Below are 22,724 nucleotides of genomic sequence, written 5' to 3' on the forward strand. Positions count from 1 at the left end.
CTACAGGACGGTGAGTGCAAAACTGAAATCGATCCGGGTTTTGATTCAGAGAAAGTTGAGGGATCGGAGGGTTCACTTGATGTGGTTTAATTTTCAGGTACGGCTGACAAGTCTGACAGCGTCACTGTGAGGCTTGTTCCAGGTTATAGTGCCCGATACATAAACATCGTTGATTATTATATAGGAAGGTTAATGCTTTGGTCTGCGTGAACCAGTGACCAACCCTTGAAGCCTAAAGGTGTCCATGTCTGCTTGTGAGCGAGGATCACAATGCTGTGTGTCGACACTTGTAGTTTACCCATCGTGTACATACACAAGCGTACGCACGTGCTTACGTGCGAGAAGGTCCGGAGGGCATGGAGCTGTGGGCACTACCTTGGCCTGCGGAAGAGATGTGGCTGGGCTTCAGGGCCTTGTGTTTTCCTTCATCCTCACTGTGATGGAGTGGGTGAAAGTCTAAAGTGGGAGCTAATTTGGTTGTCTAAACTGGGAATGAAGACACACACAGCATGTGCACTAGAAGTAGACATCACGCGTCCAGAGACGACATGCGCATAGCATGCACTACCTGCACTCTCATTTTGTCACCTGGGTAAACGTAGACACAGCATGCATTGTGAGTAAAGTAAAGATACACACAGGGTAGACTGCGAATTGACATGCACACGGCTTGCAATATCAATAAACACACAGCATGTGCATTGAGTGAGTGTATGCAACAAGCATGCACTATGGGCAAAAGATACACAGCGTACACTACAAAGACAAAGATCCCCCCTATACCCATAACAGACATGGGTCAAGTGCTGTTCACGTGCACCTGTGAAGGCCAGCACCATGCCCGGCCACCTTTGTCTCCCTAGTGGCAATATCTACACACCGCACGAGATCCTCATTTGAGGGTTGAGTCGACCAAGCGGAGGCCCAGGACCAGTTCAGATAATTGTCATGGGTGCTGGCCGTGAGCCGGAATCGAATTCGGGTAGTTGGGTTTGTGGCGCAGCGGCGATATAACCGCTGTACTCTCGCTCCCCGTTGTGCAGTGTACATCTACATCACTGTCTCTCCTGGTGAGGACCCAGCATGCCCTGTGTGTTCACAGCAGTGGCCCCTTGTTCGCCGTGCGGTGGAGGAGGAGGAGGACCCAGGCTCACGATTGAGGCTCCCGTTTGCGAATCGAGGCAGCAGCTGCTGGTTCTACCGGAGTCGCCTGCCGCCTGCGCCACGTGACGCCGCGACGGCGCTCGCCCTCATGGGATAAACCGGCACGCGCCGGGGTCTGGACCCAGGTGAGGATCGTGGTGGGCAGCAACCCGTGCGGTTGCCACCTCCTGAAGTACCAAAAAAAGTGGCAAATATTGAAGGGAGATGAATCTCAATATAGGGAGAGGGGAGAAGTACATATGAATACATTATTTTGATTTAGTGTATTATTTTGCAACTGACAAAATTCAGGACTTTGAATGTTCTGAGAACCCTTAGATATTTCCAAGGACAGCGACTTGTGTTTTTGGGGGATTAGCTGTTGTCCTTCGTGTACTTTCTGTAGGTTGCTTTGTGTATGGTGGTGGTGGTGACGGCGGTTCAGGCGTGAGCTGTGTTGAGCGTATGTTGTTTGGGCTGTGCGATGTACGTATGTAGGTTGAACTTCTTTTGCACCGTACTTAGCCAACCCGGCTAATCGGAGCGTGCGTCCGATGCGTTTTGCGTGCTGTTAGTCAGTTCAGAATGTGCTGCGTGCCGTGTGAGTGAGCGTTTTGCCGTGTGCGGTGGCAGGGGCTCGCTACAGCGCCTGAGCTGGCGTCGTGGTGAAACGCGGCCGCGCTTGAGGAAGTGGCACGGAGTTAATGTTTGAGCGACTGCGGCGAGCGGGGCCTCGCGGAAGGAGTGACGTTCGCTGTGTTGATGTTGGGCAGGAGGGCGGCGGGAACAGTCGCTGCACCCCCCTCCCCGTCCCTCCCCCCCACCATCTCGAGCTGCAAAGCACCAACTCTCTCTACCGCAGCCGCTCGCTGGCACAGGCTCACTGCTTTCAACGTGCGCCTACCCGCACGCTGGGTTGAAGCAAGTTGCAAAGCAAAAGACGAAGAGTTATTGAACATGCAATCTTTTTTGTTTTCTTTTACACTGCAGAACTCAGGTTGATGCTTTAATGCATTGGGTCTGTCCTTCCTGTCTTCAGGTCACAGTAACTCGCGTGTAGATGTTCCAATTTAAGTGACATTTTGTTTGTTTGTTTAAAGTTGCGTTGCTTTTAGGGACGTTCCCCTCTATAGAAAACCGAGCAAAGGTGTGAAAGGGTTACACAAAACGAGGCGATAAATGCGCTGCAAATAATAATACACCGCATCTTTACTGGGGAGACAAAGGTGGGCTGGATTGGTGCCGTGGCCACACCACCACTTACACGTGTCCTATCGGCCTATATAGGTGCTCGCTAACGGCACATGAATCTTCAAGTCTGTGTATGGCTTATTGGGGAGAGGATTCTTTCACTATGGGAGAAGTTGGGCATGTGTATAATTGTGTTAGTGTGTCGTTATGTTTGTATGTGGAGCGTGTGATGTTGTTAGTACATGTCTGGTTCTGTGGTTCTGTTTTTATATGGCATGTTGGCGTGTGTGTTGTTACGCATGTTTGCATATGAGTCTTTCTGATTATGTTGGCGGGAGCGGTGATGTAGAGGTTAGCGCGCTGCGCTATTAACCCGGCGACCTGAGTTAAATTCCCGCTCACAGGCCAACACCAGTGACGATTATCTGAACCGGCTCCGGGCCTTCTCAAGTTTGACTCAGCCCCAAATGAGTACTCGGTGCAGTGTGTAAACATAGCCACTAGGGAGTCAAAGGTGGCCAGGCATAATGCTGGCTACCTACCCCCTCGTGTGCTGTGCCGGCCTTGATAGGGGCTCGCTAATAGCACTTGCCCCAATAGTCTGTTAACACTATATGGGGATCTTTGTCTTTTGTACAGTTAACTGTAATGGTGGTGTGTGTATATGGTTATGTTTGTGTGTGGTTAAGTGCGGTGGTGTGCGGATAAGTGCGATGGTGTGCGTGTGTGCGGTTATGTTTGTGTGTGACTATGCGTGTACGCATGTTGGTGTGCGCATGTGCGCTCGTGTTTCCTGTCTGCTTGTGGGGATCGTGCTGCTTGACTTCCTGCTGCTATTGTGTCTGTGGCACGGGGCCCAGCTCACAGGCAAGCCTCCCCCCACCAACCCACACCCCCCTACGCCCCCCCCCAACCACCCAGGGCTCAACCACACTCCGCCAGTACTCGAGGCCAGACCGTGTGAATGTGCTGCGCGCATTGAAATATCACGTGGTGATTGATAATTTTGCAGAAACGTCACACGCGTCAGTGCAGTCCTAGTTCCTGTAAGGCACCCTGCAAGTAAATACTGTGGTATTGGATTTTACATTCGAGAATTCACTTGTGATTTTTAGTCGTTACATTGGTGTGTTTTTTTGCATCTTTTAGTTTGATATATTTCTAACTATATTCATAGACTACCAGATTATCAACGTGGGTGCTATGGCGTTTTGTTAGGTACGGTGAGTTACTTGTGGCTGATAATGACTGCAGGCGATGAACCAAGCAATTCTCTTGTGCGCTTACCGGATAAAGTTCCTCCGGTTAAATTTTGACTTAAACTTTCGTGACTGCAGGAATTAATATTCTTTGGTTCTTTAGGTAAAGTCACGTAGATTGAAAAAAAAAATAAAGTGAATAAAAATACCACGACGTTTCGATCGCAACACAAGCGGTCATCATCAAGAAAAGGGGTTAGCCTCTAAAGGCAAACTGTTTATAAAGGTTTGGAGATGGGCGTAGCCCAAGTGTATCAGCAGCACCAACAATGCCAATGCAGAAGCACCAGAATTGCTAATGCAGCAGCAATGCCAATGCAACAGCAATTCCAATTCAGCAGCAATGCCACTGCAGCAAAGGGACACCAAGAAATAATTGCACCCCGCTCCACACACCACACTGCTGACGGTGGAGGTTGATTGACAAGAAAACACAAGTCAAGTCTTTCCAATGATTGCTGAGTCTATAACCATCATCTCGGTTGAAATTGTGTCTGTGTCTTTATATATGGATGACTTCATGAACGAACCTCTATTGATAGCCAGTGGGCTTGCAAAGTACAATTGTCTTAGAGAAATATCAAGAAAAGGGGTTAGCCTCTAAAGGCAAACTGTTTATAAAGGTTTGGAGATGGGCGTAGCCCAAGTGTATCAGCAGCACCAACAATGCCAATGCAGAAGCACCAGAATTGCTAATGCAGCAGCAATGCCAATGCAACAGCAATTCCAATTCAGCAGCAATGCCACTGCAGCAAAGGGACACCAAGAAATAATTGCACCCCGCTCCACACACCACACTGCTGACGGTGGAGGTTGATTGACAAGAAAACACAAGTCAAGTCTTTCCAATGATTGCTGAGTCTAACCATCATCTCGGTTGAAATTGTGTCTGTGTCTTTATATATGGATGACTTCATGAACGAACCTCTATTGATAGCCAGTGGGCTTGCAAAGTACAATTGTCTTAGAGAAATATATTTTGTGTGAGCCAGCCGCATTAAAATAACGTTCAGCCACGGCAGAAGTATTGGTAGTACCTTGTTTCAAATCTGCCTTATGCTCACGAACACGGACCGAGACATGTCGCTTCGTTTCCTCAATGTAATTGCTGGCGCAGATACAGCTTAGTTTGTTGACGTCGGGATATTGCATGTCAGGAATTTTGTCCTTCACAGATGGGATCAGATCACGAATTTTATGTACGGTGTTAAATCGGACCTGGATCTTGTGTTTGTTCATGATTTTGGAAAAAAAAATTGGTTACCCCTGCTATGTACGGGAAGGTGATGGTTTTGATTGGATCCTCAGATGGCTCCTTCCTCACGGTTGGGGTGATGGCTTTGCGGATTGTGTAGGCAGAATATCCATTGGCCTTGAGAGCTTGGTGTACGTGTTTGAGTTCACTGGTTCGGTGTTCATGGTCGGAGATACATTGAGCTCTATGGTGTAGCGTTTTGATGAGGGAATTCTTCTGGTGGTGGGAATCAGGTTTTAGGTAGGCATCGGTATGGGTTACTTTCCTGTCGACAGAATGGCTCATTGAGCCATCTGGTCTCTTTTTGATTCGGACATCCAAGAAAGGTAGCATGCCATCCTTTTCAGCCTCCATGGTGAATCCTCCGGTTCGAAGCCGTTTTCAGCAATGTTGAGATCGATGAGAAGGTCGATGGACCACGATTATGAATTTTTTCATTATCACCCAGGAAAATCGTCACTTTTACTCATCACTTGTTTTCAAGAGGGTCCTTCACAAGTTATCGCAGTTGCGTCATGTTGATAGCTATTATAATAAAATGCAGTAATTTGCGGGTATTATTTTTTTTAGGTGATAATGCCTACTATTGCGAATGATGTCTCAGGACCTTTAACATCCACTGTGAAGCAGACGGTACCTACTTTTATGGTTAATATACACTCAGTATTAACCAGGGCGGCTGCTGGATTGAACTGTGAACCTCTGCAACAAGTGACGAACACGATACTGCCAGGCCGCCCCAATGTGAGTCAGGACCGTGCAGAGATGGGGCTCACGATCACAGAGGTGAACAGACTTGCTCGGGACAGACATACAGGCTCACCAGAGTCAGACATAGAGCCTCACCAGATACGCACTCGCCAGAGATGCAGATTCGTAAGAGACGGACGGATAGACCGCCAGAGATCAGACAGACTAACCAGAGATGGACAGACTCGTGATTGTCTATCTGGTTGTGCTATGGATGGTAGAGCTATGATTACCCAGGGTCTCACTATCCTGTAACGAGTGCTGTTGTCTTACTGGTAGTGCTGGCTGGTAGAGCTATGATTACCCAGGGTCTCACTATCTTGTAGCAAGTGCTGTTGTCTTACTGACAGTGCTATGTTGATAGAGCTATGTTCACCCAGGGTCTCACTATCTTGTAGCGAGTGCTGTTGTCTTAATGACAGTGCTAAGATGGGAGATCACCAACTGAGTCGCTTGCACCCTTGCCAGGAGCGTAGCGGATCCCCCCCCACAAGACGCCGCACTAGGCAGGGCCTCCTGCCCCGAGCGCACCGTCACGCCGAGTCGCAAGTCCAGGAGCCTGTGCGCCATTTGACGTCGGCCTCAACGGTAGCGAGGGTCCATGTCGACCGTGCTCTGCACTGACCACGGTTGGCGTGGACGCTCAGATCTAGGATTCAAATTAAATGATGTCTTTGATATGATTGGGTTTTGTGCAGTTATTGCCTGGTGACCGCTAAGCACGATGTGTACACTTGATATCCCAGTTTAACCTGGTTTCATCACGGGCGACAGGAATCCAGATCTTAGAAGGGTGCCCACTCAGCGCTGTGACCCCTAGCCCGCCCCACCTCATGCATGCATCTCATTAAACAGGTACCTTTGAAAACATACCAAGTTGATAATGTAAACGTAATGTCGACGTAATTTAATAGGTGCAAGTTGCTGATTATCGTTTGCCGTAATTAAGTGTCGGCGTTACATCGCCGCACACGTGTCCCTTGTGAGAGTTCTTGCCGTGCGTTCGGACCGCGAAGTTTGAAACACACTTCGGTCTCCACAGTGCAGCCGATTAGCCATCAGGGGGCCGGGTTGTGGGTAGCCTCCGGGCTCATCCGTTGACCCTCGAGTGCTAGCGCTCGCTCGCGCTCCAACTGGCCGCGTGGCTCGGCTAGAGAACGAGCGGCTCGCCGTCGAGGAGGTGTACGAGGTCAATTCCTGGTTGAGTGGTTAACTCGACCCATCATCTCTCCTCCCTCAGGGGTCGATAAAACACGTATCACTCTGTGGGGAAAGTCAACCTTGGTTGTCCTATGGATAGACTCGCTCCCTCCATAGTTGTGTGAAGTTTCCACCGCTGGCTCATGGGCTGTCGTAAATAGGTGAGCTACTACCTTGTTGCTCATTCGAGCAGGAAATGGCCTCGACTTTAACGAGCCGCACTGACCAGCATGGTGAAGCAGAGGTCGCAAACGGGTTTTGATTCCTTACCCGTACCCGTACCCGGCCGTACCAGGGTCGCAAACGGGTACCCGTACCTGTACCCGGCCGGGTACGGGTAGCCGGGTATCGGGTAGGGTACGGGTATCGGGTACCCGATTGCGACCTCTGTGGTGAAGGCAAATGGAGATGTCATTAGGTAAGCTATTTTTCACCATTGGAGGGGGGGTTGGTGAACATGCGGTTGTGGATGCACTATGCTGCGGTCCATCTAAAAAACTCAAGCATTTATAAGAATGGAGTGTTTTTTTGTCCCGTTAAATGGAAGTACAGTCAAACAATGCCCACGATCACTGCGGGGGAACCCTTCAACCAGCAGTGGATTTACGAAGCCCTGCAGTGTTTAATATCATCATTCTTAGAAATGTTTGAGATTATGTTTTCGAAGGGACGCAGCACAATGCATTCGCAAGCACGTGTTCACCAGCCCCCCCCCCCCTCTCCAATGGTGCAAAACAGCTTACTTATTGACATTTCCATTTACTTCTGCACGTTTATGAATGACTAGTATACACGTCGTTATTAACTTCATTAAGAACGCTCATTTGTTGATGTGTTCTGTTGGTGTATTATGTCGGTGCTGTGTATTCTCTGTTAAATGCGGACAACCTGCGTGTGTTAATCCCACGGTGCTGTCCGGTGTTTATAAGTGCCACGGTTCAAGCGTGTGTGGCCCTCGGGGTCAGGCTGCGCCGTTGATCATTTCTTCTCCGAAACCTCCGCCACACTCGACCGCCGCCAGCACCTTCCAGAGGTCGATCACACCCCGCATAGATGCCCGCCGCAGTAGTGTGTGTGGCAAAAGATTGAGAGAAGAATTGCTCGGAACGCCGCCTAAACGGGACGACCGCACTCTGATTGCATGTGGTTGCGAAAGCCTGCGAGCACGTGCTAAAGTACCGTGGTTGGCACGAGTCGGGAGATTTTTTTTTTAACCGATGCAAAATTATTACCTTGCTGTAATTGTCTCTGCCCAGATCAGATATTTCACGCTTGTCAATACCGCTTGAGGTGGCATCAATGCTGTGGTTGCAATTTCTTATTCACGGCCAACAACAGCACATTATGTGATAACCATTTGAAATGAGTGGGGTTATTCAGGAAATTCACTCTCGCCAGCCGTATAAACTAACGTTTTGATACCTTACCCAGTGCCGATTTCTGCCCTGCTACATGAACTACGAAGACCTGCCAACCCTGGCGAAACACCTTAACTGCGAATAAAGGGTCGGGGTTCGGACGAAGAGTGACTTGTACCGTCGCTTCCTGCCGGTGAGCAAACGATTGATGGACGACGATGCGTCTGCGATTGTCTCCCCCGCAGGGTCTGCTGCTGTTGGCGGCTTCCCCCGTGAGATTGGCTGAGTGATCTCAAGAGCAGCAAGGAGAAGACGGCCAAGATGGGTAAGTGAAGGGGCCGGGTGAGCGGGGGCGTGCATGTAGCGCACTCAGTTGGCGTGCAGGTACACGCGTGTGTGTGTGTGTGGGAAGTGGTAGTGTAGTGGCCTGGCACAAGCGTCGTGGTGACGTCACCGCCACTTAGTGGCGAATTGCGGTTGTTGTTGTTGTTGTGTAGTGGTTAGCGCGCTGAGCTACGGACCAGGCGACCCGAGATCGATTCCCGTTCACAGCCACCAACAGCAGTGATGATTATCTGAATCGGTCTTGGGCCTCCTGTAGGTCGATTCAGCCTCTGAGTACTTGGTGCGGTGTGTGTAAACATCAGAATTAGGCAGATAAAGGCAGCTGAGCGTGGTGCCGGTCACCCACCCCCTCGTGCGCCACACCGGCCTTCATCAGTGCTCACTAACAGCACCTTGCCCTGACGGTCTGTGAAGGCTACACGGGGGATCTTTGTGTGTGTGGAGGTGGTGTGTCTGGTGTGCATCCAGCATTGCGTACGCATGTGTATACCCACAGGTTTGTCATGATCTGAGACTCGGCTGCCCCGGCTGTCCCTGGGGCTCGTGGTCGTCGTCGTTGTTGTTTGTTGTTGTTGTTTGTTTGTTGTTGTTATTTGATGTTGGTGTTGGGCCCCGGTTGCTTCATCTCGACTTGTGCCGCAGTGTTTCTCTCTCCCCTCTCCCACGTTTATCTTGCCCTGACCCCCTCTCCTCCCTCCTGCGCATGATTTTATTTTCGTAAAGCATCTTGAGGTTATTATCATTTATTATTTATACCGCAGCTCCCATGCAATTTATGTTGATGCGATTGCATGCAGACTCGATACAAATTGAAATGGTTGTGTGTGGAGTTGCTGTATCTAGTAAGCTTGTTCACTCGTGTGTGTACCCGTGTGTGTGTACTGTTGTTTGCATTAGTGTGTGTGTGCCCATGTGTGTGCGAGTGTGTACTTGCGTATGCGAGTTTGTGTATCTGTGTGTGAGTGTGTACCCTTGTGTGTGAGTGTGTATCCTTGTGTGCGAGTGTGTACCCTCGCTTGTAAGTCTGTATACCCACCCATATGAGTGTACCCGAGTGTGTGTACCCTAGTGTGTGTACCCATGTCGGCGAGTGTGTGTACCCGCGTGCGCGAGTGTGTGTACCCACATGTGCGAATGCGGAGCTGCTGGGCTTGTTAGGTCTCCCCCATTGTCCATTGTTGAGTCAGCAGCCACAACATCTGGCAACAATTGGGTTGGGGGTACTGGGAAGAGGTGAGGGGGGGTAGAGAGGAGTAGCATACGGTAAGTAGAGGTGTGAGGGAGAGGTGTGTGAGGTCAAAGACATCTGGGAAAGGTGGTGGGGAGACAAACGTGGCCAGGCATGCTTCTGGCCACTTGCCACTCAAGGTACCGTGGCGGCCTTAATAGATGCTCACGAACAGCACTTGTTAAAGGCCATACAGGGGATATTTGTCTCTGTGGAAGTGAGTGAGCACACGGACGAGTTGGCAAGTGAGAGTGTGTGGGTGTATGTTCCTGAGTGATGGGGAGCAGTGGTGTAACGGTCAGCACGCCGCGCTACAAAGCCAGTGACCTGGAGTTAGATTCCCGCTCGCGTGACGAATATCTTAATTGGTCCTGGGTTTCCCCTAGGACAACTCAGCCTCAAATGAGTACCTGGTGTGGTCTGTAAACATCGCCACTAGGGAGACAAAGGCGGCCGGGCGTAGGGCTGGCCACCCATCCACTCGTGTGCTGTGCCGGCCTTCATAGGTGCACACTAACAGCACTTGCCCCAACAGTCGTTTAAGTCTATACGGGGGGTCTTTGTCCTTGTCCTCGGTGACATAATGAGTGAGAGAGAAGGTGAGTGAGTAAATCAGTTAGGGAATGAGTGAGTGAGGGATAGAACGAGTGTGGGGGGGTGGGTGGGTAGGTGTGGGGGGGTGGGTGGGTAGGTGTGCGTGTGTGAGTGACGCGGTTCGCGGGCCTGCCTCCCCCGCCCTGCCGCCCTGTGCCGCCGCTGTGTTTCTTGTTTTAAGAGGCTATTTTCTCCTGCTCCGTTATCTCCAAACGCAGGAAGCAGGTTTTCAGGGCAGCCACTCCGCGATTGCATGCCGCCTTCAACCGGGCGAGCGTCTCTCGCTCTGCCCGGCTCCTCCTCGTCCGTCGCGCGTTGCCCCGCGAGCTCCTCCCCGCTGCCCACTCCTCCTTCCTCCACGCTCCTCCCTCACTCCATCGCGGCTCCGCTCCTCCTCGCTCGCTCGCTCGCCGTCCCTCCGGGCTCTGCCTGGGCTTGCTTCTCCTCGCTCCTCCCCTTGGCTCTGCGTCTCTCCCCACGGCCGCCCTCTCTGACACTTTCACTTGCACTGGCGGCGACGTTTGCGCGTGTGCGTGCATGCGTGTATGTGCGTTTGTTTGAGTGTTCGTCTGCATGTGTGCGCATGCGTGCGTGAACGCGTCTGCGTGTGCATGCCTACTAGTACATGTGTGTGCGTCTCTGCTTGTGCATGTGTGTATATGCGTGTGTCTGCAAGTGCGTCTGCCTGTGTACGTACGTGCGTGTGCGTGTTTGTGTGTGCTTCTCGGATGTGCACGCGTGTGTGTACGTGCACTTGTGCATCTGAGTGTGCGTGTAAGCACGTATGTGTCTGCATCTGCGTATGTGGCCAGTCTTTCGCGTTCATGTTTGTGCGTGTATGTGTGTGTGTGTGCGCGTCTGTGTGTGTGTTCGTGTGTCTGTGTACATGTGTCGGTGTGCGTGGGCGCGTGCGCGCGTGTGTGTGTGCACGCGTGGGCGTGCGTATGTGTGGTGTCGGGCGGTTCCTGTGCACACGCGCAGCCATGCGAACTCCTTTCCTGTTGGGGGAGTCCGTCGTGAACGACCGCTGTGCCAAAGGACATGCGCCCACCCCCCCTGACCCCTCCTCCTTGCCCCTGCCCTGCCCCACCATCACTCACCGTTGGGGTGGAAGCGCTGCGGTGGTCTCCGTGATCACTGTGTGGAGGCTGAAGGAGGGGCTCACGCCCCTAGGTTCTACGTGTCCACGATGCGGGTGTAGCGGTGGGCACAGTGGTCAGCGCGCTGCGCTGTGAACCCGGCAACATGACTTCGATTCTATACCACGGTGAACGTCGTGGCCCCCCACCCCCCCCGTACCAAACTGCACTTACTAGCGTGGTGAAGTATGATCAAATAATGCCAATGACTGACACGACAGATGCCGTGAGCGGCGAGCGGTGGTGGCGAATGCTAGCACCGTGGAACCGAGGTTTCGTGAATCACTGCACACTGCAAGACTTGGACATCTTTGAAAAAAAGCTAGCTCATCGGATTCCTCCAGTCTAAATAAAGATTCTTATTCTCACAAATTTGGCAAAACTCTCTTCCCGTGGGTATCAGTGAGATGCTACACCCTGGCTTGCCAGGATAATGCAATACAGCAAAAATGTGGACTCCACCTGCTCCCTCCGAATGGGATAGAGTGTTTCCCCCTTGCATGTGTGGATTTACTCCACACATGCTCCGGTTTCCTCCCACAGGCAAATACTCAATAATTGACCGATAACACCCTGAGCATATGGAGAACTGCAAATCTTGGGCAATTGTTGGCGCCATCTCACCATGTCGTTGCTTTCTTCAAGAGTGAGAAAATACTGTGCACGTCACAAGTTGAAACTATTCCATTATAAATATGATTATAATTGATGCCTGAGTGAAAACAGGAGATGGCTTCCGACTGATCACCCATGTGATTATGTGCACTGGTGATTGCTGCTCACTCTGAGAAGGAATTGGAGACTCTTCTGCTGAACATCAGCCTCACCATCAGCGCGACCAAAACAATGCACCTACCTGGGTAATTTATGTTTGTCAAACATTCCACCCTCTCATCTCTGCATGGCTCATTGGGGTGGTTGAGGAGAGAGAGGGGAGGGGTTCCCGACACCTGGCCATTGTGCTCATGCTGCTGCACCAGAGCTGGTGTGAGTGTCGGCGCGAGTGTCAGTGTGGGTGTGTTTCGGTGCAGGTGTTGGTGAGTTTTCTGTGCAGGTGAATATCTGTGCGAATGAGTGTCGGTGCGAGCGTCGGTGTCGGTGAGTGGCGGTGCAGGTGCGTGTCGATGTTGGAGAGTGTTGGTGTTAGCGAGTGTTAACTTTGTGCGGTGTGTGTTTTTGCCCATGTACAGACGAGCAACGGGCGCTCCACTCCATCATGAAGGACCTGGTGGCCCTCAAGATGTCCCAGCGGCAGAGGGCCCCAGGGGTCGACCCCGGTCGGCATAAGGGCCCCGCAGCACCCTCGGTACAAAGCACAGGCCCCCCCCACCCCTTCCTCCAGCCACCCTCAACCACCACAGCTGCCCTCACTACGACCCCTTCCTCCGCAGCATTTCATCTCGACAACCACTCTCACAACAGCCGCCCTCTCTAAAGCTACCCTCACTACAGTCACCCTTCCCTACAACCACCTCCCTACAGCTACTCTATATCTGCCTTATCCACAGCCACCACCTTTAGAAGCAGCCTCCTCCATACATTGGTCCCTTCACCATCGTCCACCAAGCAGCCTCGTCCATGGGCCTCGCACGGTAGTGTGGCCTGTGCCCCAAGCCAGTTCTTTGGAGGCGAGGGGCGGCCGATTGCGCAGAGAGAGATTTGTCGAACTCCCACACCCGCTGAGGCCATGAAGTGGCCAGGAGATGGCAGCCACGGCGAGCCTGTTCTTGAACCCAACTGTGTTGGCCCTTCAGTGCGTGGGGAGCCACACTATCCCATACGGATAGGACAGATGATATTAGTTGACACTGTGCTTTACCGTCTTCTCCCACACGAAAGGAGTTTCGAAATTATTGTGTGATCCACCAACCATGGCCTCCACAGTGCTGGATTACAGGCCACGAGCATGGTGACCAATGGTGACCACTTACCTGGGTTGACAATGGTTAACATCAACGACACATGGTATCAGAACCTGTCCTGGGCCTTTCCTAGGTCAGCTCAATGTCAAATGAATATACGTGTTACGAAATTTAAACATCAGCACTGGGGAGACACAGACGGCGAGATTCAGTGCTGGCTACGCAACCCTGTGTGTGCTGTGTAGGCCCGAATAAGCGATCGCTAACAGCACTTGCCCCAATAGTCTCTTAGAGGCTATGCTGGGGTTTTTTGTGTGTGTGGGTGTTGAGAGCGACTGGTTTAGCGTTGCACACACTGCATTATAATACCGGCGACCTGAGTTGAGTACCCATTTATGTCACAGCAGAATCTGTCCTTGGTCGGTTAACTCGGCCTTACACGAATACTTGGGGAGACGAAGAAGATGGGACATAGATAGCCGAAGTATGCATGTGTGGTCAACTTCTTTCGCACCGTACGTATCCAACTGTGCTAACCGGACGTGCGGGAAGATGGTGCTGGCCACACCATCTCTCTGTGTGCAATGCTGGCCCTCATTATGGTTTGCTCATGGCACTTGCCTCAACAGGTCTGTAAGCTGGTGAGATATGACGCATGAGCACGTTTCATTTGTGGTCTTTTTATATCTTTTTACAGACCGACGTTCGGGTCAAGTTCGAGTACCGGGGAGAGAAACGGTGAGACCTGGACAAGTATAGATTCATGAAACATGACGTTCAGACACTCACTTCGGTATTCCGGCAAACAGACAGACAGACACTCAGTCAGACACGTACTTAAACATATGAGACGTGTATTCATACAATGAGATGGACATACACTGAGACACACACAGGGGAATGGATATCGACACTGAGACTGACATACAAAACAGACACTCCTGCATACAGATGCACATTCAGACACTCATTCTGTCAAACAGACATAGACATTCGGGCAGACTTCTGCTCATTTATATCAACTGACAGACACAATTAGACACACATTGAGGTAGAAAGAGACTCGGATACAAATACTCGAGCAGATGCACATTTCACAACAGCTGCCATACAGCACTCAGCGGCAGTGACGTCACCACAGGGGTTGTGCCAGGCGAGGTACATTTGAGGCCATCCTGTGAAGTGCAGGAGGTCACAGGACGGGCCCAAGTGTTCTGGGATAACTGACTGAGATGACTGGCATTTGCGCCACCTGTGCTCACTACTGCGCCAACTTGCTGCGTTTTAGCCGCCCGGCGCTCTAATCCTTGTTGTGAGCGCTCCGCTGCTGTTCTCTGTTTTTGGAGGGCGACTGCCTCCAACTGCCCAGTAGCGTCCTTCAAGAACATCCTCCTCCTCTGAGGCCTGGAGCTGAGCAGACAGATCCTCCTGTACCAATTCAGCCAATCTCTACACACATACTCGGGCACAAATGTACTTGGACAACCGAAAAGATTTAGAGCTTAGAGCTCCGTACAATGCAACGCGCTGTCATATTTATTTCAAAAGTTTATAAGAGTGACCGTGCCTCTGCTTCAGGATCATCCAGTTCCCACGGCCTGTCAAACTCGAGGCCATCCGGCTGAAGGCACAGGCCGGCTTCGGGCAGATGATGGAGCTGCACTACACCAATAACGAGGTGAGGCCCTCACTTTGTCATTCAGCTCAGACCCTTCACCATTCCCTCACTCGCTCACTTGCTGTCTCACTCGCATGCTCGCTCATGCACTCGCCCGCCTGCTCGCTGACTTATTCACTCGCCTACTGATTAAGTGACTCGCTCATACGCTCACCCACCCTCTCCCTCACTCAACTTCTCACTTCCTTACTTACCTCCTCACCCCCCCTTCTCCCTCACTCGCTCACTAACCCACCCACTCAGTCACTTGCTCACCTGCTTATTCATTCACTCACGCACTCACTCTCTCGCTCACTCACTCACTGCTCACCCACCCGTCGACCTGCATACTCACTCGCCTGCTCACTTGGTTACTCGCTCGCTGGCCCACCCTCACTCGATCACCCCACTCGCCCAACCACCCATTCACTCGCACTCGCTCACCCACCCACCCGCTCACAGGTGACCCCCCCCACCCCTGGCCGTACAGTAGATGTCCCTCGTAACCCCGTGGCGTCGTTGTTGCTCTGTGAGATGACGATGGTGCCAACGACCCCCCCCCCCCCTTCTCCCTGTGTGCGGTGTGCAGCTGCTGATCCCGCTGATCTCGCAGGACGACCTAGACAAGGCCGTGGGGCTGCTGGACTGGAGCGCTCACATGAAGAGCCTCCGCATCCTCCTGGTGGCCGTGGACTGCGACACTCGCGTGAGTACGGCGCACCTCCCTCTTCGCGCATCGTGCGCCACGCTCGCCGTTCGCGTCCCGCTTCGTAGCGTGAGGCTATCGCGACGGAAGGCACTGCTGTGTTTCGCGGACAAGGTCTGCGGTGGTTTTGCAGCAGGGGCCAATTTTGTCGGATATCAATGTAAATCGTGCCTTACAGCGATTATAAAATTGTACGTAACATGAGAGTGGGTTGAGATAAAGAGTGGGGTTGTCATTAAAATTGGTGTAGTTATGGTGACAGGAGAACAGGTGGGAGTGGTTAAGGAGCGATTAGGGTAGTGATAGGGGTTGGGGTAGTGATAGGGTTTGGAGTAGTGATAGGGGTTGGAGTAGTGATAGGGGTTGGGGTAGTGATAGGGGTTGGGTAGTGATAGGGTTTGGAGTAGTGATAGGGGTTGGGGTAGTGATAGGGGTTGGGGTAGTGATAGGGGTTGGGTAGTGATAGGGGTTGGGGTAGTGATAGGGGTTGGGGTAGTGATGGGGTTGGGGTAGTGATGGGGGTTAGGGTAGTGATAGGGGTTGGGGTAGTGATAGGGTTTGGAGTAGTGATAGGGGTTGGGGTAGTGATAGGGGTTGGGGTAGTGATGGGGGTTGGGGTAGTGATAGGGTTTGGAGTAGTGATAGGGGTTGGGGTAGTGATAGGGGTTGGGGTAGTGATGGGGGTTGAGGTAGTGATGGGGGTTGGGGTAGTGATAGGGGTTGGGGTAGTGATAGGGGTTGGGGTAGTGATAGGGGTTGGGGTAGTGATAGGGGTTGGTGTAGTGATAGGGGTTGGTGTAGTGATAGGGGTTGGGGTAGTGATAGGGGTTGGGGTAGTGATAGGGGTTAGGGTAGTGATGGGGGTTGGGGTAGTGATAGGGGTTGGAGTAGTGATAGGGGTTGGGGTAGTGATAGGGGTTGGGGTAGTGATAGGGGTTGGGGTAGTGATAGGGGTTGGGTAGTGATAGGGGTTAGGGTAGTGATGGGGGTTGGGGTAGTGATGGGGGTTGGGGTAGTGATGGGGGTTGGGGTAGTGATAGGGGTTGGGGTAGTAATAGGGGTTGGGGTAGTGATAGGGGTTGGGGTAGTGATAGGGGTTGGGGTAGTGATGGGGGTTGGGGTAGTGATAGGGGTTGGAGTAGTGATAGGGGTTGGAGTAGTGATAGGGGTTGGGGTAGTGATGGGGGTTGGGGTAGTGATAGGGGTTGGGGTAGTGATAGGGGTTGGGGTAGTGATAGGGGTTGGGGTAGTGATAGGGGTTGGAGTAGTGATAGGGGTTGGAGTAGTGATAGGGGTTGGGGTAGTGATGGGGGTTGGGGTAGTGATAGGGGTTGGAGTAGTGATAGGGGTTGGGGTAGTGATAGGGGTTGGGGTAGTGATAGGGGTTGGAGTAGTGATAGGGGTTGGAGTAGTGATAGGGGTTGGGGTAGTGATGGGGGTTGGGGTAGTGATAGGGGTTGGGGTAGTGATGGGGGTTGGGGTAGTGATAAGGGCTGGGGTAGTGATAGGGGTTGGTGTAGTGATAGGGGTTGGGGTAGTGATAAGGGCTGGGGTAGTGATAGGGGTTGGGGTAGTGATAGGGGTTGGAGTAGTGATAGGGGTTGGGGTAGTGATGGGGGTTGGGGTAGTGATAAGGGCTGGGGTAGTGATAGGGGTTGGGTAGTGATAGGGGTTAGGGTAGTGATGGGGGTTGGGGTAGTGATAAGGGCTGGGGTAGTGATAGGGGTTGGGGTAGTGATAAGGGCTGAGTAGTGATAGGGGTTGGTGTAGTGATGGGGGTTGGGGTAGTGATAGGGGCTGGGGTAGTGATAGGGGTGGAGGCAGTTGCAGTAGCAGGATTGGCTCGAGGGTTGTTTTAAGTGAGGGACGGAAGCTGCAGGTTCGAGTGAAGATGATTGCTCTGTGTGCTGCAGTACGAGATGATTCCAGTGAAGGGGAGCGAGAAGGGAGAAGCAGCGAGAGAGCGAGACTGGGCGCAGGGTGAGGGAGCCACAACGAGGGACAGTAGAGACGCTGAAGTTAGTGCGGTTGGAGTTTTGTTGAGTGTTTGATATCTAAAACATTTCTTTCTGTCGCCTTTCCAAGTTCCTCCGAGTCCGGCTTAGTGAGGTTTTTACTGCGCCTACTTCAACATCACACACTCACCCTGCCTTGCCCACCTCTAGAGGTCACTGTTACGCTGAAGTTGAGGGTGCAGTGTTCCTGCATAGGCGCAGCTGTTTGTGTTGCCTGCCAGAGGAAAGTTGCAGGTGGCACTGCAACATAGAGCAACGTTGTTTTAGAAAATAATTTAAATGCATTTTATTGTACATTCTAGCACGAGCACATCCAGAGTGGGGGGTTGGTGGGGGCTGGGGCATGATGACGTAATCACTCAGATGTGCGTGGTGACATCACCGCGGTGCATTTGCCCACCAATAGATCAGCCAGCCAGGCAGCAAAACTTGTTTTATAATAGAATATGACATGCTGGTCTCATGGGCATCACGGCAACAGTGAATCCAGTATGGCTGAATTTATTTTGATTTGAAACTTTCGTGACTGCAGGAATCCGTACTCTTTGGTTCTTTCGGTGAAGCAATAGAACTGCTGGATTATTTTCCACTGCTGGATTATTTTCCACTGCTGGATTATTTTCCACTGCTGGATTATTTTTTCTGCCTGAGGACGACCGCTTGTGTTGCGATTGAAACGTCGTGATATATTATTTTTTGTTTTATTTTATTTTTCTACCTACGTGACTTTACCAAAAGAACCAAAGAGTATGAATTTATTTTCTTCACATTTGTAACAGAGTGGAAACGTTTGATGAGAGAAACAGGATTTATATGAAGGTAACACATTCGCTTTGGTTATTTCCCTTCATGCTACTGTTTAAGTGATTAATTTACTGCCCCTTTGTCAAATCACTGCTGGATGAAGGCCTCCCCGCACCATGTCAGTCACGGGGATTGTTTGACCGTACTTCACTGTGTGCGGGTCAGGTGAAGGGATCGCACCCAGGACTGGTTCAGATATCACCGATATCAGCCCTGACCAGGAAACAAAACTCTGCCCGCTGGGGCTCATTGCACCGCTGCTCCACCGTGCGTGCGTTCCTTACATTCCATCTTATATAACCGGTTGTGTCTCTTTGATGCATAGGCTGAGCAGTTACTTTTCCTTCTCCGCAACCGCCATCTGTCTCGCTGGGTCACGTCGCCCACGCAAGAGAGGGGATGTGGTAATTGGACATTCCGGCCCCTATTTATGTAGGAGCACATGCAGGGGGAGGGGGGCTAGTTTCGTTAAAGGCTCAGGAACATGCAGTTGCCTTGTTGAACATCGGATTTTTGTGCAACATGTGAAGAGTACGACAAAGTTACTTGCAGGAGAGCTGCACCATTTAAGCTCGGCTGTCGTAGAATCGGAGGGGCAAATAGGACGTTCAGATACCTTTGGTGGCCAACCACACATTGAAGACATCCCCTGTGTAGCTTTCAACAGACTTTTGGGGCAAGTGCTGTTAGTGAGTAGCACTCGTGAAGGCCAACGCGGCACACGTGAGGGGGTGGCTGGTAAACACCACGCCGGAGCCACCTTTGTTTGCCAGGTACTCATTTAAGGCTGAGTGGACCTAGGGGAGGCCCAGGACTAGTTCAGATATTCGCCACTGTTATTATGGGCAAGAATAAAACTGGAGGTCGTCAGGTTTGTAGCGCAGTGCGCCAACCGCTACACTGTCACTCCCCCAAGCCACACATGAACACGCGCGCACACACACACGGGCCTCTTGTAAGAGACAGAAATTGAGTGAGCACACTACAAGTAATAAACACACAGTGTTATTCTTGGTTCTTTCGGTAAAGTCACGTAGAAGGGAAATAATAAAATAATACAAATAAACCAAATAATAAAGTAAAAAAAATTAAACATACTAAAATACAATTGAGAATTGTATTTTATTATTTTATTAAAATACAATTGAGAATTGTATTTTATTCTGTTTTATTTTTATTATTTTATTATTTCCCTTCTATGTGACTTTACCGAAATAACCAAGAATATGAATTCCTGCAGTCACGAAAGCTTTAAATCAGAATTTAAACACAGTGTTGTTGCCAGGTTACACGTGTTCTCCTCAAGTTCACGATTAGTGCCGCCCAGATGCTTGCAGTGGCAGATAAATATAAGATGCAAGGCAGCGTCAAGCTGGCATAGCTATGCTTGCTCATGGCAAAAAAATAAGAAAGCCAACGGAATATCAACGTATTGGCGATACACCGGTACGCGTTACGTAAAAATGTAATGTTTGCACAATGATTGTTTATTTTCCACAACTTCGATCAGAAAATCTTGTGGAGTACATCAAAATCAGTTCTCGTGATGTCGAATGAGTCGGAAGACGAATGTCAGTTCAAATTTAGATTTTATTCTTGTTTTAGGAGGACCGGTGTGTTAAACTTCGCCGGTGTTCCGCCAATATGTCCATATAGCTTTGTTAATGTATGCATTGTCTTTGAAACTGATTGGTCTGCCCCTTGATGGCGGTGTTTCACTGAGCACTTGACCAAGGTCGCCAAAAGGTGGTTAGAACGTACATTTTCAAATTTCAAAACTCCCTTTCAGTGGGTGTCAAGGAAGTGCCACGTCCTGGCTCGCCAGGAGAAGGCGGTACAGCAGGAATGTGCACTCCACCTGTTCCGTCTGCATGGGTGCTCCGGTGTCCTTCCACATGTCAAACACTCGTTATTAATTGGCCGATAACATCTTAATATATAGGGGACCGCAAAGCTTGGACAATTGTTTGGAGCCGGCTCACCGCGTGTGTGGTTCCCTCACGCCTCTGAAGCCGACCTCTCTCCCTGTCTTCGCGCGAGTGATTGAACACTGTGCGTGTTACGATCTGGAACTATAGGTGAATATCGTTTGCCAGCCGGTTCCAAGTGCTAAGCCACAGACCTCACGTGGCTGCGGGACATTATGAAATGAAGTCGTGGGGCCGTATTTATCCCCTCGGCTCGGCTGTGGGCCCCCTACCCGCTGACGCACGCGCGCACACACACGCACGCACACACGTGTGTGCCACTCACGGTGGGGGCCGCTCGTTGTGCCGTTGTGTCGAGCAGGACGACTCGGGGCTGGGGAAGCCGGCGATGACTGTCAGCGGGAAGATGAAGCCGTCCCACTCGCTGGGAGACATCGCGCGCTGCGGACCTCACGCACCGCGCAGCCGCCACCTCTCTGTCGGTACGCGCTTGCGCACACCGCTGCTGCGGCGGCGGCGCTGGGCTGCCCACGTGCACTGCCGCACGCTGTGGCTGCTGCTGCCCCTGCTGGTAGCTGTCGGTACGCGCTGGCAGACAACCAAACCAGTGCTGGTACTGTTTGTACGTGCTGACAACATACCACGTGCCCCCGGAGCCGGTGGTGCGCTTTTGGCACATACCAACGCTTGTGCTGTACCATCGGTATGCATTGATAGCCACTGCTATTGGTGCTCGGTACAACCAGTCATGTTGTTACGCGCCAAATCACCCCAAATCCAGCCATGTACTGCTCACTAACAGCACTTGTCTCAACATTCTGTTGAAGGCTACATGGGGATTGTTTTGTCTTTGCACCTTCGTATGGGTGAGCGAGCAGTGGTGTGTTAATACGAGTGAGTGTTGGTGAGCTTTCGCGTGCGTTAGTGCGGGTATGTGTGCGGTGTGTGTTTATTGCCTCGGTGACTTCCTGCGGTGCGTGCCTGCCTGCCGAGGCCTTCCCCTTCCTGCCCCTCGCATAGGCCGCCATCGCTACAATAGGTTGGGCTCTTTGCCCATCTGATAGCCCGGGGTGGGCGGGCCGCAGGGCCTGGGGCTGCGTGGCCCAGGGAGGCTGGGGAAACCTGGAGAGCGATCGGTTACCAACGTCTTGCGTATGTAACGTACTCGTTTTAAACCACGCGGGGAGAGCCCGTGGAGACTGAGGGTCTCATTTTCAAGGCAGACCCGGGTCACAAAGCCATGCAGTTTGCAGTGTTCACACTCTTGACTTCCTGGATTTTGTCCCGAGGATGTTTGACGCGGCTGCAAGCGAAAACCTTGTGTCTGATTGATTAATTCGGCTGTGGGAATTGTTCTTCAGCTGAACCGGTGTGAGTCGAAACAATAATAATCGGTGGGTTGAACCATTGTACACCATGTGACAATTAGTTTGTTTGGATATGTCTGGTGGTTGGGGGGGGTAAGTTTAACATCAATATGGCGAGACCATTTTCGTGGCCTGACCCAAGCATCTATTGTGGATCAGTACGTATCTGTCAGCCCATTGCTGGATGAGGGTCTCCCCATGCAAAGCCGTTGGGGTTATTCGATCATACTTCACCATCCTGGTCAATGTGGGGTGCTTAAGGCCGGGAGCATATAAGTAAAGTGCAACGATTGATTTGGCTGCATTGCCCTCTCCCACAGGCTATAGCACCGTGCTGTGCCACATTTGGGATGTCTGGCAGCATGTGTTGTGTGGCGTATGTGGCCGTATGCAATTTCCGTGGCGTGTATGTACTTGCGTCTTATTTATGCGTTGCTGTACGACTGTGTGGTGTTGTGCATTGTGGGATGTGCGTTTGTGCTTTGTGTGGTGTATGTTGGCACGTGACGCTGTCCTGTCTGTACGTATTGCTGTGTGGTGTTGCGTCGTGTGCTGCGGTTTGTTTTGTGGGGAGCAGTGGTTATCGCATTGCGCCATGAAGCCGGCGACCCGAGTTTGATTCCCACTCACGACCAATAACAGTGGCGGAGATTTGTACTGATCCTGGTGGGACCTCCCTTAGGTCGACTCGGCTTGAAACGAGTACCTGGTGTGGTGTGTAAACATCATCACCGCCGAGGAGACAAAGGCGGCCGGGCGTGGCGCCGGGCCACCTTCCCCCCTTCGTCCATATTTTTGCTCCCAGTAATTGTCGCAAAAGTCTGTACGGGGGGGGCGTGGGGATGGTGAATCTCTGTCCTCGTTGCGTGCCGGTAATCGTTCCGCGGTGTTTGCTGCGTGTCGACCCGTGTTGCGGCGGGGGC

General features: G+C 51.6%; 1 protein-coding gene and 1 long non-coding RNA gene across 2 annotated transcripts in view; one reads left to right on the plus strand and one right to left on the minus strand.

The window, feature by feature from the left end:
- The first annotated feature begins 1,118 nt into the window (after positions 1–1,118).
- LOC133349757 (mitogen-activated protein kinase kinase kinase 3-like) overlaps positions 1,119–22,724 on the plus strand; it is a 38,535-nt gene continuing 16,929 nt past the window's right edge. The window contains exons 1-7 of the mRNA XM_061563476.1: positions 1,119–1,289; positions 8,402–8,481; positions 12,653–12,768; positions 14,022–14,062; positions 14,903–15,002; positions 15,571–15,687; positions 20,796–20,916. Coding sequence (XP_061419460.1) covers positions 8,478–8,481; positions 12,653–12,768; positions 14,022–14,062; positions 14,903–15,002; positions 15,571–15,687; positions 20,796–20,916 — 499 coding nt within the window. The 5' untranslated portion in view covers positions 1,119–1,289; positions 8,402–8,477. The remainder of the gene's footprint in view (positions 1,290–8,401; positions 8,482–12,652; positions 12,769–14,021; positions 14,063–14,902; positions 15,003–15,570; positions 15,688–20,795; positions 20,917–22,724) is intronic.
- On the minus strand, positions 1,212–20,903 carry LOC133349758 (uncharacterized). The gene is made up of 3 exons (XR_009755982.1): positions 20,760–20,903; positions 9,628–9,724; positions 1,212–1,331 (listed from the first exon to the last, which is right to left on the minus strand). It is a non-coding gene; the product is annotated as an uncharacterized LOC133349758 (long non-coding RNA).

Source organism: Lethenteron reissneri, chromosome 31 (genome assembly GCF_015708825.2).
Source record: "Lethenteron reissneri isolate LAM-NWPU_2019-01 chromosome 31, ASM1570882v1, whole genome shotgun sequence".
Lineage (NCBI taxonomy): Eukaryota > Metazoa > Chordata > Hyperoartia > Petromyzontiformes > Petromyzontidae > Lethenteron > Lethenteron reissneri.